General features: G+C 45.5%; 1 protein-coding gene across 9 annotated transcripts in view; it reads left to right on the forward strand.

Annotated features, from left to right (window-relative positions):
* Positions 1–16326, forward strand: part of LOC139583408 (brefeldin A-inhibited guanine nucleotide-exchange protein 1-like) — a 115435-nt gene that overhangs the window by 81987 nt on the left and 17122 nt on the right. For all 9 annotated transcript variants that reach the window (XM_071414465.1, XM_071414471.1, XM_071414470.1 and 6 more), the window contains 12 exons: positions 3410–3644; positions 4378–4477; positions 4583–4722; positions 4822–4930; positions 10730–10931; positions 11669–11780; positions 12609–12814; positions 13038–13122; positions 13471–13636; positions 14486–14766; positions 15259–15417; positions 15669–15813. In XM_071414465.1, coding sequence (XP_071270566.1) covers positions 3410–3644; positions 4378–4477; positions 4583–4722; positions 4822–4930; positions 10730–10931; positions 11669–11780; positions 12609–12814; positions 13038–13122; positions 13471–13636; positions 14486–14766; positions 15259–15417; positions 15669–15813 — 1940 coding nt within the window. The remainder of the gene's footprint in view (positions 1–3409; positions 3645–4377; positions 4478–4582; positions 4723–4821; positions 4931–10729; positions 10932–11668; positions 11781–12608; positions 12815–13037; positions 13123–13470; positions 13637–14485; positions 14767–15258; positions 15418–15668; positions 15814–16326) is intronic.

The raw sequence follows: 16326 nt of genomic DNA on the forward strand, positions 1-16326 counted from the left end.
CTAAGAACACTGTCTAAGAACAATGGTGGAATGGAACCCTGTTTATCACAGGCCTTTGTCAGGGGTGACAGGGAGGATGGCCGTGCCACCAGAGGAAGGGCTCAGTGTCTGTAAGACAGAAAGCCTTTTCACCCACAGAGAGATTTACTCCATGACTGGCCCTGGTGATACCCGGACGACACACAGGAGACCTGCTTTATAACTGTATAACTTACAACAGATGCTTTGAACATGTTTTTTAGGGATTACAAATCAGTATTGAATCTTGCTGTTGTAATTTGTTAATAAAAGATTAAAGTTTGGCATATTACCTTGTTTTTTAGTCACCTCAAATTGGCTTTAAGGAAGCACACATCGACAGTCCTCAACAGTCAAATGGTCAAGTTATCATACTCCAAGGCTGCATGGCATGTTCAGTTCAACCCACTGACTATGAACACCACACATAGGATTTATGTTTTGCATATATACATTGAAAACATGCCCAAGGTAATTTGTCTTGTTGTTCATGGCTCAGGTATGTTTTGTTCCTTTTGATTTTCTATGGTTCACATTGTTGATTTGTTATAGTACTGAAAATGTACCCAGCCAGCCTTTTCCGGGCCAAGCTGAAATGATCAAGTGGTCAGGTTTCCCCTGCGCTGAAGGCCCCTTGACTTTTTCCATTTTGTTACGTTACAGCCTTATTCTAAAATGTATTACATCGTTTTTTTTATTCATCAATCTGCACACAATACCCCATAATGACAAAGCAAAAACAGGTTTTATACATTTTAGAAAATGTATTTTTTTTTTATTATAAAAAAACTTCAATTTCACATAAGTATTCAGACCCTTTACTCAGTACTTTGTTGAAGCACCTTTGGCAGCGATTACAGCCTCACGTCTTCTTGGGTATGACGCTACAAGCTTGGCACACCTGTATTTGGGGAGTTTCTCCCATTCTTCACTGCAGATCCTCTCAAGCTCTGTCAGGTTGGATGGGGAGCGTTGCTGCACAGCTATTTTCAGGTCTCTCCAGAGATGTTCAATCGGGTTCAAGTCCGGGCTCTAGCTGGGCCACTCAAGGACATTCAGAGACTTGTCCCGAACCCACTTCTGCGTTGTCTTGGCTGTGTGCTTAGGATCGTTGTCCTGTTGGAAGGTGAACCTTTACCCCGGTCTGAGGTCCTGAGCGCTGTGGAGCAGGTTTTCTTCAAGGATCTCTCTGTACTTTGCTCTGTTCATCTTTCCTTCGATCCTGACTAGTTTTCCAGTCCCTGCCACTGAAAAACATCCCCACAGCATGATGCTGCCACCCATGCTTCACTGTAGGGATGCTGCCAGTTCTCCGCCAGACGTGACACTTGGCATTCAGGCCAAAGAGTTGAATCTTGTTTCTCATGGTCTGAGAGTCTTTAGGTGCCTTTTGGCAAACTCCAAGTGGGCTGTCATGTGCCTTTTACTGAGGAGTGGCTTCCGTCTGGCCTTCTCTACCATAAAGGCCTGATTTGGTTGAGTGGTGCAGAGTTGGTTATCCTTCTGGAAGGTTCTCCCATCTCTACAGAAGAACTCTGGAGTTCTGTCAGAGTGACCATCGGGTTCCCTGACCAAGGCCTTCTCCCCCGATTTCTCAGTTTGGCCGGGCGGCCGGCTCTAAGAAGAGTCTTGGTGGTTCCAAACTTCTTCCATTTAAGAATGATGGAGGACACTGTGTTCTTGGGGACCTTCAATGCTGCAGAAATGTTTTAGTACCCTCACCCAGATCTGTGCCTCGACACAATCCTGTCTTGGAGCTCTACAGACAATTCCTTTGATCTCATTGCATGGTTTTTGCTCTGACATGCACTGTCAACTGTGGGTCCTTATATAGACAGGTGTGTGCCTTTCCAAATCATGTCCAATCAAATAATTTACCACAAGTGGACTCCAATCAAGTTGTAGAAACATCTGAAAGATGATCAATGGAAACAGGATGCACCTGAGCTCAATTTCAAGTCTCATAGCAAAGGGTCTGAATACTAATGTAAATAAGGTATTTCTTTTTTTAAATTTGCAAACATTTCTAATAGCCTGTTTTCGCTTTGTCATTATGGGGTATTGTAATGTCATTATGGGGTATTGTAATGTCATTATGGGGTATTGTGATGACATTATGGGGTATTGTGATGTCATTATGGGGTATTGTAATGTCATTATGGGGTATTGTAATGTCATTATGGAGTATTGTGATGTCATTTTAGGGTATTGTGATGACATTATGGGGTATTGTGACATCATTATGGGGTATTGTGACATCATTATGGGGTATTGTGTGTAGATTGAGAGGGACATTTTTTTAATTTAATCCATTTTAGAATAAGGCTGTAAAGTAACAACATGTGGAAAAAGTCAAGGGGTCTGAATACTTTCCGAATGCACTATATTTCTGTATGCTACATTAATATCAGTCTGTCTGTGGAGGAGTGCTTGGGAGCATTACAGATAGGAAGCCAGTCACTGCAAATAAGAAGACAACAAAATACATATTTTGGGTTCCTACTTCTCCATCATACAGCTGTTTAGAAATACGGGTCGGACTTATGGAAAGGGGAAATGGACAATATAATTATCTAACTATAATGATCTATTACGGAAATATGCCCTCTCTATGCTGTAACATATGGTGTTTGTATGTGCAGATCTATTATTGGAAATGTTATTGGAAAAAGGAAAACAGCTCCAGCTCATCTAGCTAGGTCAGGCTCTTAGTATAGAGGCGGACATTAGGCGGACATTAGCTGGACATCCCCAGATCCCCTGACTGCCACCAGACCATTAGGATCCTCAGTCAGTTGTGGGTCAACCAGGAAGTGCTGCTAATAACTGATGAATCAGATGGTGTCTCACAGAGCACCTGTTATTGATGCATCTCTGTCAGGGGTGGGCTGGCCATCTGGCATTTTGGCCTAAGGGCCTGAATAACTTGTTGTTTTCTTTGTTGTGCAAAATGATAATTATCTGGCTAATAATGGGATCCTCAAGGGGAAAAAATGGGCCAGTGTAGGGGCCTCAAGAAAAAATAATTGTCCGGTGTGTTAGAAATGCCTGGGCCATTTTTGGTCCTAGTCCACCCCTGATCTCTGTCTTCATCCCCACATAATAGATACATTATCAGGGGTCACTTTATGTGCATATTAAGCTGATTGATGGCATATGGTATAAATCAAGGGAAAATTCAGCAGGCAGAACGTTTTGGAACGTTCAGATATAAATATGCTGGAACAAACATCTCTGACATTTAGAATAAGGAGTCACATGGGCTCTATTCATGGCATTTCCATCTACAACGTTTGACAACGTTTGGCTACTGAACATATAAAGAATTCTTATTCCTGTTGCACTTAAATGTTAGAAGTCTGAATCAATGCCTCTTTCGGTCTCCTGCCAGGTCCCACGAGCTGCGCTCCAAGGTGCTGTCCCTTCAGCTGCTGCTGTCCATCCTGCAGAACGCTGGGCCCGTCTTCAAGACCAACGAGATGTTCATCAACGCCATCAAGCAGTACCTGTGTGTGGCGCTGTCTAAGAACGGCGTCTCCTCCATCCCAGAGGTCTTCTCGCTCTCGCTCTCCATCTTCCTCACCCTCCTCTCCCACTTCAAGACCCACCTGAAGATGCAGATTGAGGTAGCTACCTACATTTTGGTTGTTCCTCTGTGGCAAAATATTAAGCTGCTGATTTAGTCCACTTTCTGGAACAAAAAAACTAACTGAGCTACCTGACCAGCTATTAGTCCAAATAGTATTTCTCTTCCTCCCCAAAGTCACAAACCATTTATTACTCTTCATATTCCATCTAATATTCCTCCTTTCTTGTCCTACTTGAAAACCCATCAACATGCAGGTCGAGACACTGTTCTGTTCTGTCGCTGAATAGCTGTCCTATCCCCAAATGCCAATCTCTCCTGTTCCCTCTCCCAATGTTGTAAACCTCTCAGCTCTCAATACAGCAGGCACCTGACACAGGTGATTCATGGGAGATGAAGTTTATCACAGGGCACAGTAATGTAGTTTTGTCTCAGTGCGATTGAGTTTCAGTATTACCTGTTAGCTGTTGCTTCTGATTTGTAGTCCACTTCCACAGTGGTCTGGTTGTAATAGTTCCTCATGCTGAAGTTGATGACTTAATCTACCCGCGACTGTTTGTGGCCATGAAGGAAATCATAGTATTTTCTGGAGACAGATGTTGTTGGTTGAGATGTTATGATTTCATAGTTGAGCGGTCAGCCTGCAGTGAGATGTATGTGTTTATGGCTTTGTTACAGTGGATAGTTCTGTAAATGAAGATTCATGAAGCTTTTCTCATCTCGGCCTCTTTGTGTCCTCATCTTTAACTGTCACGGTTTGTTTCGCTGCGCAGGTGTTCTTCAAGGAGATTTTCCTGTACATTCTGGAGACGTCTACAAGCTCCTACGACCATAAATGGATGGTCATACAGACCCTCACCAGAATATGTGCAGGTGAGTGCGTGTGTGTGGTGTCAATTTGAAATGCTATCTGTGGTACAGCGCATCAACGTCAATTACAAGTCAGGTACCAACTGTCCCTCATGTCTCCTCCCTCAGATGCCCAGGGTGTGGTAGATATCTATGTGAATTATGATTGTGACTTGAATGCTGCTAATATCTTTGAGAGGCTGGTGAATGACCTGTCGAAGATCGCACAGGGCCGGGCAGGCCACGAGCTCGGCACAACACCAATCCAAGTAAGACTGACCAATGGCCTTACAAAAGTGTATTTTTTTGTGTATTTGGTACATGTATATTGCTCTAAAGATGATGTAACATTTCTCTGTTCCCACCAGGAGTTGACCCTGAGGAAGAAAGGCCTGGAGTGTCTGGTGTCCATCTTGAAGTGTATGGTAGAGTGGAGTAAGGACCAGTATGTCAACCCCAACTCCCAGACCAGCCTTGGTAAGAGACTGACCAAACTACAGTTACCCTGAGGCTGGTGGGGACAGGTGTGCCACTGGGTTGGATTTAGATCCTGAGGAAAACTGTTTAGCCATTCTTCAAGTGCACCGTTCTGCCTGCTCCTTTGTGGTTACCAGGAGGATCAAAGGGTTTGGATGCACAGTTGGAGTCCAAACCTCCACTATTTGGAGTGGATTTGATATATTCCACTTACATCATGATCTCTGACCTCCCACATCCTAGAACTTCAATTCTCCATATCAGCAATGGTAGTTGATGCACGGGGACATATTGTGCATATCTACCTTTTCCTGTAGAATGGTAAAACTATGAGCAAAGGGAAGACGGCCAAGCTATGCCAAGGCTTTACTCTCAGTCAAACCTGCCTGAGGCTACCGTTCATCACTGGGGTTAACTGGGGTTAGAGGGAAGAGTGGTATTCATCAATACAGCTATAGCATATTCCCTGAGACAGAAGACTAGCCATTAGCATTCATCAGTAGCCTACAGATTGTACAGACCCTGAGAAGGCTAGCGTTCATCATTATGGCAAGCACAGACCCTGAGAAAGAGATCGATGGCTAGCATCCATCAGTGTGGCTAGCCCAGTCAGACCCTGACAGGACAGGCTCTCCCTCAGCAGCAATGAAAGGCTAATATAATACAGGCAGGCTAATACACCAGGGCAAGGCAGGCTAACTCAATACCCGGAACCGGCTGATGAGGAAAAGCCATGGTGCGACAGACAGACCCTCTGTCAGTGCTCCTGGATAAGACCCCTGGCTTGCTTCAGAATGAGCTGAGAGGAATCATTCCTGTTAGATGCTTTAACCAAGTAGGAAAGGAGGGCTCTAATGAAGGGAGGGAAAGAGAGCTTTAACGAAGGCAAGGACAGAGGCAGGGAAGTAGAGGCTCTGAGAGGGGTGCCAGATATCCCCACATATCCCCCTAGAGAGGATCTACAAGGCTAGCCTCAGGCTACCTTCTGGCACTCAGAGAGCTCTACCAAGGCACGGAGGGCAGCTGAACTAACAAACAGCACTACTGCTACAGGGGTTAGGGTTAGTCACCATGCCAAAGTCACCATACAGCTAGTCCCAACTTATTTAGTGACCATGCTGAAGTCACCATACAGCTAGTGCCAACTCATTTAGTGACCATGCTGAAGTCACCATACAGCTAGTGCCAACTCATTTAGTGACCATGCTGAAGTCACCATACAGCTAGTGCCAACTCATTTAGTGACCATGCTGAAGTCACCATACAGCTAGTGCCAAACCGATTTAGTGACCATGCTGAAGTAGACAGTATGTCTCGGTATTGGCTGCTGTGACGAGTCTCCTACGCTTTTAGGTTACTTCAAACAAAATATGTTTTTCTGAGTCAGTGAAAGTGCATCCTAATTATGCAATTTTACATGTAGATACTGTAGCTCAGCTAATGCATTGTGTTTCTGAAAACATGTTTTTACATCATTACATAGATAATACCTCTCCACTTTCTCTTAATTTGGGTATTTTCCTCTTTGTTCTCTGGTTGGCTGACTTCACAGGAAGAGCAGGTAATGGCAGAAAGGTGTGGAGTGTTTGGTAGACTGGTTGCTGTTGCAACAGTAGGAGTCATTGGGCCTAGATTCGAGGGTGGAGGGGGCTACGGTGGCTGTGATTAGTACTGTGGGTGTTATTTAGATGCCTTATCTACCTTTCATTTGCATAATCTCATGTTACTTGCCTTCAAACGCTGTAGGTTCTGGATAGATTTAGAGTTTTTTAAGCCAGCTTTGTGTACAATATGGGAAAAAGCCACCGCTGGTTATACTGTACATTGTGATTAGAACTAGTAACTAGTAAAGAGCTTTGCTACCTTGGCTGTGCCACCCTCATCCCTCTAACCTGGCTGTGCCACCCTCCTCCCTCTACCCTGGCTGTGCCACCCTCCTCCTCTACCCTGGCTGTGCCACCCTCCTCCTCTACCCTGGCTGTGCCACCCTCCTCCTCTACCCTGGCTGTGCCACCCTCCTCCTCTTCCCTGGCTGTGCCACCCTCCTCCTCTACCCTGGCTGTGCCACCCTCCTCCTCTACCCTGGCTCTGCCACCCTCCTCCTCTTCCCTTGCTGTGCCACCCTCCTCCTCTACCCTGGCTGTGCCACCCTCCTCCTCTACCATGGCTGTGCCACCCTCCTCCTCTACCATGGCTGTGCCACCCTCCTCCTCTACCCTGGCTGTGCCACCCTCCTCCCTCTAACCTGGCTGTGCCACCCTCCTCTACCCTGGCTCTGCCACCCTCCTCCTCTACCCTGGCTGTGCCACCCTCCTCTACCCTGGCTGTGCCACCCTCCTCCTCTACCCTTGCTGTGCCACCCTCCTCCCTCTAACCTGGCTGTGCCACCCTCCTCCCTCTAACCTGGCTGTGCCACCCTCCTCCCTCTACCCTGGCTGTGCCACCCTCCTCCTCTACCCTGGCTGTGCCACCCTCCTCCCTCTACCCTGGCTGTGCACCCTCCTCCCTCTACCCTGGCTGTGCACCCTCCTCCCTCTACCCTGGCTGTGCCACCCTCCTCTTTGTCTACCCTGGCTGTGCCACCCTCCTCTTTGTCTACCCTGGCTGTGCCACCCACATCCCTCTACCCTGGCTCTGCCACCCTCCTCTTTGTCTACCCTGGCTGTGCCACCCTCCTCCTCTACCCTGGCTGTGCCACCCTCCTCCTCATCTACCCTGGCTGTGCCACCCTCCTCCTCTACCCTGGCTGTGCCACCCTCCTCCTCATCTACCCTGGCTGTGCCACCCTCCTCTACCCTGGCTCTGCCACCCTCCTCCTCTACCCTGGCTGTGCCACCCTCCTCCTCTACCCTGGCTGTGCCACCCTCCTCCTCTACCCTGGCTGTGCCACCCTTCTCCTCTACCCTGGCTCTGCCACCCTCCTCTACCATGTGCTCTGCTCTATGAAGTTGTTGAGTGGAGGAAGCACACTGCCAGCTCACATTACCCTGATGGTGTCCTGAATGTTTTAGAGAGTTTCCGATGGGTAATTAGATCCCTTACCAACGTACAATGTCTCTTACAGCCAGACAACCACCATGGACCTGATTCACCCACAGAACAGTAGCATCAGACCTGCCTGTTCTGCCCTGTTCTGTCCCCTCAGGCTACACACACAACACTACCTCCATGTTACAACACTCCCTCCATGTTACAACACTCCCTCCATGTTACAACACTCCCTCCATGTTACAACACTCCCTCCATGTTACAACACTCCCTCCATGTTACAACACTCCCTCCATGTTACAACACTCCCTCCATGTTACAACACTACCTCCATGTTACAACACTCCCTCCATGTTACAACACTCCCTCCATGTTACAACACTCCCTCCATGTTACAACACTACCTCCATGTTACAACACTCCCTCCATGTTACAACACTCCCTCCATGTTACAACACTCCCTCCATGTTACAACACTCCCTCCATGTTACAACACTCTCTCCATGTTACAACACTCCCTCCATGTTACAACACTCCCTCCATGTTACAACACTCCCTCCATGTTACAACACTCCCTCCATGTTACAACACTACCTCCATGTTACAACACTCCCTCCATGTTACAACACTACCTCCATGTTACAACACTCCCTCCATGTTACAACACTCCCTCCATGTTACAACACTCCCTCCATGTTACAACACTCCCTCCATGTTACAACACTCCCTCCATGTTACAACACTCCCTCCATGTTACAACACTCCCTCCATGTTACAACACTCCCTCCATGTTACAACACTCCCTCCATGTTACAACACTCCCTCCATGTTACAACACTCCCTCCATGTTACAACACTCCCTCCATGTTACAACACTCCCTCCATGTTACAACACTCCCTCCATGTTACAACACTCCCTCCATGTTACAACACTCCCTCCATGTTACAACACTCCCTCCATGTTACACATACTGTACACTGCTTCATCTGCAGCCTGCCTGGTTTATTAGATAACTGACCTTTTTATTGTCTGTTGTATGCGTGTGCGTGTGTACAGATGTACGATCTTTATTTGATCACCCTTTTGCAGGAAATGTCAAACTTGTAGGAAATGTCAAACTTGTAGTGTATTTGAGGTTAAAAAAGGCTTCTGAAGTTTGTATGTTCCACTTTGACTTAATTTTCCCTTACGAAAAATGTATCAACCCCAAACAAAAATGTACATTAATTATAATCCACATAATAATTCACATTTCCTGTTGCTGCAGAATAATTTTCCTGCTGTAGCAAACTGGCTCAAATTAAGATCCTACGTGTGTGTGTGTGCAGACAATATACCACCAGACAAAGCCTCTGGTTCATCATGTTGTCTTTCTCTCAGCAGTGCAGTGTCCCTCCCACTATTGCTGAACTCCCCAGAGACATAGATCTAGAAACTCAAGGCTGAACCCCCCCTACTGGCTAAAAGTTTGATGGAATATACAGTACCAGTCATAAGTTGGGACACACCTACTAATTCCAGGGTTTTCTTTCTTTTTAATATTTTCTACATTGTAGAATAATATTGAAGACAGAAGATAGCCCTATTTTTTAATACCAAGTCCATATTATGGCAAGAACAGCTCAAATAAGCAAAGAGAAACAACAGTCCATCATTACTTTAAGACATGAAGGTGTCAACCTGGAAAATTTCAAGAATTTTGGAAAGGAAGACCCAGAGTTACCCCTGCTGCAGAGGATAAGTTCATTAGAGTTAACTGCACCTCAGATTGCAGCCTAAATAAATGCTTCACAGAGTTCAAGTAACAGACACATTTCAACATCAACTGTTCAGAGGAGAATCAGGCCTTCACGGTCGAATTGCTACAAAGAAACCACTACTAAAGGACACCAATAAGAAGAAGAGACTTGCTTGGGCCAAGAAACACAAGCAATGGACATTAAACCAGTGGAAATCTGTCCATTGGTCTGATGAGTCCAAATTGGAGATTTTTGGTTCCAACCGCCATGTCTTTGTGAGATGCAGAGTAGGTGAACGGATGATCTCCGCATGTGTGGTTCCCACTGTGAAGCATAGAGGAGGAGGTGTGATTGTGTGGGGGTGCTTTGCTGGTGACACTGTCTGTGATTTATTTAGAATTCAAGGCACACTTAACCAGCATGGCTACCACAGCATTCTGCAGCGATATGCCATCCTATCTGCTTTGCGCTTAGTGGGACTATCATTTGTTTTTCAACAGGACAATGACCCAACACACCTCCAGGCTGTGTAAGGGCTATTTGACCAAGGAGAGTGATGGAGTGCTGCATCAAATGACCTGGCTCCACAATCACCTGACCTCAACCCAATTGAGATGGTTTGGGATGAGTTGGACTGCAGAGTGAAGGAAAAGCAGCCAACAAGTGCTCAGCATATGTGGAAACTCCTTCAAGACTGTTGGAAAAGCATTCCTCATGAAGCAGGTTGAGAGAATGCCAAGAGTGTGCAAAGCTGTCATCAAGGCAAAGGGTGGCTACTTTGAAGAATCTCACTTTTTTGGTTACTTCATGATTCCGTATGTGTTATTTCATAGTTTGGATGTCTTCACTATTATTTTACAATATAGAAAATAGTAAAAATAAAGAAAAACCCTTGAATGAGTAGGTGTATCCAAACTTTTGACTGGTACTGTATGTTTCAATTGAAAATGTTTAGTGTTGGCTTGCCTGGCTGTGCTGGATTGCTGATTGCGTTGGGGTCCTAACACCAACTACGGTTTTTACTCATCTCTCTCAGACCATTGATTGTTCAATGTTCTTCTCCCTCCCCAGGTCAGGAGAAGCCCTCGGAGCAGGAGACCAATGAGACGAAGGCCCCAGAGACCATCAACCGCTACGGAAGCATCAACTCCCTGGACTCCACAGCCTCGTCGGGCATCGGGAGCTACAGTACACAGATGTCAGGGACAGACAACCCAGAGCAGTTTGAGGTTCTCAAACAACAGAAGGAGATCATTGAGCAGGGCATCGACCTGTAAGCCAGACTAGTGCTGCTATGCTGTATACCTGAATATATTCATCTTATCCTATATAGACAGCTGAATATATTCACCTTATCCTGTATAGACAGCTGAATATATTCACCTTATCCTGTATAGACAGCTGAATATATTCACCTTATCCTGTATAGACAGCTGAATATATTCACCTTATCCTGTATAGACAGCTGAATATATTCACCTTATCCTGTATAGACAGCTGAATATATTCACCTTATCCTGTATAGACAGCTGAATGTATTCACCTTATCCTGTATAGACAGCTGAATGTATTCACCTTATCCTGTATAGACAGCTGAATGTATTCACCTTATCCTGTATAGACAGCTGAATGTATTCACCTTATCCTGTATAGACAGCTGAATGTATTCACCTTATCCTGTATAGACAGCTGAATGTATTCACCTTATCCTGTATAGACAGCTGAATGTATTCACACCCAAGGGTGCACAACTCCAGTCCTTCTAGTGAGGGAAGTTGTCCTGTTTGTTGTCTTAGTTTTAATTTCTCCATGGCACTTAATTTATCAATTAATGCCATTGATTAATTTGCCAATTATGAATGAGTTAGTTACTGTAATTAGGACAACATATAAATGATAGACTATGGCTCTGGATGGCAACTTCCTTCTCCACCTTAGTAAGCATACTGTAGTAAGCATACTGTAGTAAGCATACTGTAGCACTGTCTTTGTTCTCTTCTCCGTGTTCAGGTTCAACAAGAAACCAAAGAGGGGTGTCCAGTACCTCCAGGAGCAAGGTATGCTGGGAACCACCCCGGAGGACCTCGCTCAGTTCCTGCACCAGGAGGAGAGGCTGGACTCGGTAAAGAACCTTTTTAAATCTGTTTACCCAATCTACTTCAGTTATCTGCATTTCATTTGACTTGTGTGGATCCAAATAAACCCACTCTACCTCATTCAGCTCTGTGCTCTCTGAACCGTTCACCTTTTAACCTGTACATTGTGATTTAGTAGTGTAGAGTGGTTGTTGTGAATGTAACAGCTCATAGGGGATCTGGGTGGTAAATACACAAATACCCATTCTAGCTCATTAAACTCTAGGTTTACACAGGTCTCTCTCTCATCCGGCCTCCACATAGCTGCAGGCCCAGAGCAGAACACATCCATCCCATAGAAACACCAAGGCTCTTAGCTCCTAATGCTGAACCGCCAGCATTATCATCCCACTCCAAGATGATTCCTACGTCCTCCACCGAGCGCACATCAATTTATATTTTAACGAGTGAAGCACTCTCCCGGTTGATTGGCTGGCCTCGGGGGGGTTCAGTTCGGTGATAATCGGCATTAAAGTGTGTTCACAACATCTGCTTTGGAACAAGAGGCCCTCAAACAGCTAGCCAGAGAGACTAGTCTGACAGCACTGGGAGAGAACATAGTCCTTTCCTCTCAGTTGGCTGTGCCTCTGAGGGAAAGGAGATGCTTGTTAGGACAATATGTGTTAATTGGCTTCCAATGTGTAGCACATGCATTAAAGAGTCAAGCGAGTAAGCTGTTTTTCTATAACACTCAATATTTATTGATTGAATTCAATGTCATTGCATCGACCTCTTCCCTTTCTCTGTACCCTCGCTCTCTCTCTCTATCTCTCTGTCTCTCTCTCTCTCGCTCTCTCTCACATCCTACCTCTCAGACTCAGGTGGGTGAGTTCCTGGGGGACAATGATCGCTTCAATAAAGAGGTCATGTATGCCTATGTGGACCAGATGGACTTCCAAGGCAAGGACTTTGTCTACGCTCTCAGAACATTCCTCGAGGGCTTCCGTCTCCCGGGAGAGGCTCAGAAGATCGACAGGCTCATGGAGAAATTCGCTGCGAGATACCTAGAATGCAACCAGGGGTGAGTGTGGAGTGGAGTGGAGTGTACTAGTCTGGGTATTATGGATTCGTAGACTTAGAAGAAGACTTCATTTGTGATGTCAAGCACATTCAAGGACATTGAATGTCAGGAGTCAGATTGCTCTCTATTATCAAGTCAGTGCATTTACTAAATATTGTGTTGTCTATGCATCAATTCTTTATTCATCTCTATGTTTATCCTCTTCTCTCTCTCCTCTCTTCAGACAAACCGAGTTTGCGAGTGCAGACACTGCATACGTTCTTGCCTACTCAATCATTATGTTGACAACAGACCTTCATAGTCCACAGGTAAGACTGCAGCCGGAGCCAGTTTCTGGGAAGATGAACTGACAGAAACAATCACCTCAGCTGCGTTTAGAAGACATTTATCCATGGCAGACACACAGGGAAAGCAATGCTAGCTGTTGCAGACAGATAAACAGACAAATAGGCAGGTGGAGAGAGACAGACAGACAGGCAGGCAGACAGGCAAATAGGCAGACAGACAGGCAGGCAGGCCAGAAGACAGGCAGACATACAGGCAAATAGACAGGCAGAGATGCAGGCAGGCAGACAGATAAACAGACAAATAGGCCGGCGCAGAGAGACAGACAGGGTATGGTTATGGTAATACATCTCATATTTTACTTTTCAAAGGTGAAGAACAAGATGACTAAAGAGCAATACATCAAGATGAACAGAGGGATCAACGACAGCAAGGATCTACCGGAGGAATATCTGTCTGCCATCTACGACGAGATCGCAGGGAAGAAGATCGCTATGAAGGAGACCAAGGAAATTACTCTGAAATCCAACAAGCACAGTGCGTATCTCTGTCCCTCTGTGTCTGCCAGCACAACCATGTCATTACAGACTGAAATTGAGCGTGTCAAATATGATTTTGTTCAGACGTCAAGACGTGAAATGCCTATTTTGCGGCGTAATGGATCTTTCTCAAGTATTCAGCTTTAGATGTAACCGACGAGAGTCATTTTATCTGATATCTTTGTGGAGATTATAAAATTCTCATCACAATCAAAGAGATATAAAGGGGATTAAGATATAGTTTGATTAGATTGTATTACTGATCTGTGGAAAAGTTTGATATAGTCTCGGTTGTTCAATGGGAAAATTTATGAGTGGATTATTTCCAGTTATAAACTGGGTGGTTAGAGCCCTGAATGCTGATTGGCTGAAAGCTGTGGTATATCAGACCGTATACCACGGGTATGACAAAACATTTATTTTTACTGCTCTAATTATGTTGGTAACCAGTTTATAACAGCAATAAGGCACCTCAGGGGGTTGTGATATATGACAAATATACCACGGCTAAGGGCTGTATCCAGGCACTGTATCCAGGCACATCCAGGCTTTTGTTCAAGTGGCTTCCTCTCGTCTCCTCTATGATATGCACTGATCTGAAAATATAGGCAAAAGCTAAATGGAGGAAGCCTTTAATCTGATCCTGGATCAGGTGTAGCCAAAAAGAAGCAGAGACTGTTTGTTGATGTTTTGGCTTTACCTCTGTTCCTGGATCAGGTGTGGCCAGTGAGAAGCAGAGACTGTTTGTTGATGTTTTGGCTTTACCTCTGTTCCTGGATCAGGTGTGGCCAGTGAGAAGCAGAGACTGTTTGTTGATGTTTTGGCTTTACCTCTGTTCCTGGATCAGGTGTGGCCAGTGAGAAGCAGAGGCGGCTGCTGTATAATGTAGAGATGGAGCAGATGGCTAAGACAGCCAAGGCCCTGATGGAGGCAGTCAGTCACGTCCAGGCTCCCTTCACCAGCGCCACCCACCTGGAGCACGTCAGACCCATGTTCAAGCTGGCCTGGACCCCGTTCCTAGCAGCCTTCAGTGTGGGCCTCCAGGACTGTGACGACACTGAGGTGGCTTTTCTCTGTCTGGAGGGAATACGCTTTGCCATCCGGATAGCCTGCATCTTCACCATACAGGTAATCTAGTTAGCACGCTAACACTGTATGTGTTCAAATGGTGTGTTTCCCAAATATTATTGTATTGTATTTCTTAATTTCTTTTGGCAGGGACAATGTACCACAACACATACATCCCAGAGTATAGGAAGTGATGCGTTGGACCACATTTGGCTGACAGCTCATTTACATTCACATTCGCCAGGCAGCTGAACATATAAACATGACCACATTATGTACAAACAGACATTTCAACTCATTGATCTTATGACATACAGACACTTTACGAAATCAACACATTTCACATACATCATAGAAACAACATTTCTGTGGGACCTGATAATATTTGTACAACACCTATTAACAATAATAAAAACTGCACCGCTCAGTTATTATACCTATTTAGATTATACGGGTTTGTGTCTTTGTATGTCTCGGCATGATCTAAAACTTTATGGAGAGAGTAAAGCAGTACTGTCTTTTTCTCTCTCTCTCTCTCTCACGCACACACAGCTGGAGCGGGATGCGTACATCCAGGCCCTGGCACGGTTCACCCTGCTCACAGCCAGCTCTGGCATCACTGAGATGAAGCAGAAGAACATTGACACCATCAAGACTCTCATCACCGTCGCCCACACAGACGGGAACTACCTGGGCACCTCCTGGCACGAGGTCTGGACCCGCTGCCCACTTCTCATCTCATTGTTCAGTCTAGTAATCAGTAGTAGCTGTTATAGTATCACTGTCAGTATTGCTGTCCTACGCTATATTGCATCATTTTGTCTCCATTTTGTTTATTTTGATATGGAACCGATGTGATAAATATGTTTCTCTGTCAACTAATTAAGACTAATGAGTGGATATATCTGTGCAAATGAATGAATAAATAAGTGAATGTATGGGTGCCCCCCACCCCCCTACAGATAATGAAGTGTATCAGTCAGTTGGAGCTGGCCCAGCTGATCGGGACGGGGGTGAAGGCCAGGTACATCTCAGGGACGGTTCGGGGGAAAGAGGGCTTCATCACCAGCACCAAGGAGCAGAGCAACGATGAATACCTGGGCCTGGGTCAGTGCTTATCACTTTAATACATGTTCTGCTTCTAAACTGGTTAAATAAACGGTAGTTAACAAGCAGGTAATATGCTTGACTCTGGAGATGCTTGGTAATATGCTTGATGCTGGAGATGCTTGGTAACATGCTTGACTCTGGAGATGCTTGACTCTGGAGATGCTTGACTCTGGAGATGCTTGGTAACATGCTTGACTCTGGAGATGCTTGACTCTGGAGATGCTTGACTCTGGAGATGCTTGGTAACATGCTTGACTCTGGAGATGCTTGACTCTGGAGATGCTTGGTAACATGCTTGATGCTGGAGATGCTTGACTCTGGAGATGCTTGGTAATATGCTTGATGCTGGAGATGCTTGGTAACATGCTTGACTCTGGAGATGCTTGACTCTGGAGATGCTTGGTAACATGCTTGACTCTGGAGATGCTTGACTCTGGAGATGCTTGGTAACATGCTTGATGCTGGAGATGCTTGACTCTGGAGATGCTTGGTAATATGCTTGATGCTGGA

Source organism: Salvelinus alpinus, chromosome 8 (genome assembly GCF_045679555.1).
Source record: "Salvelinus alpinus chromosome 8, SLU_Salpinus.1, whole genome shotgun sequence".
Taxonomy (NCBI): Eukaryota; Metazoa; Chordata; class Actinopteri; order Salmoniformes; family Salmonidae; genus Salvelinus; species Salvelinus alpinus.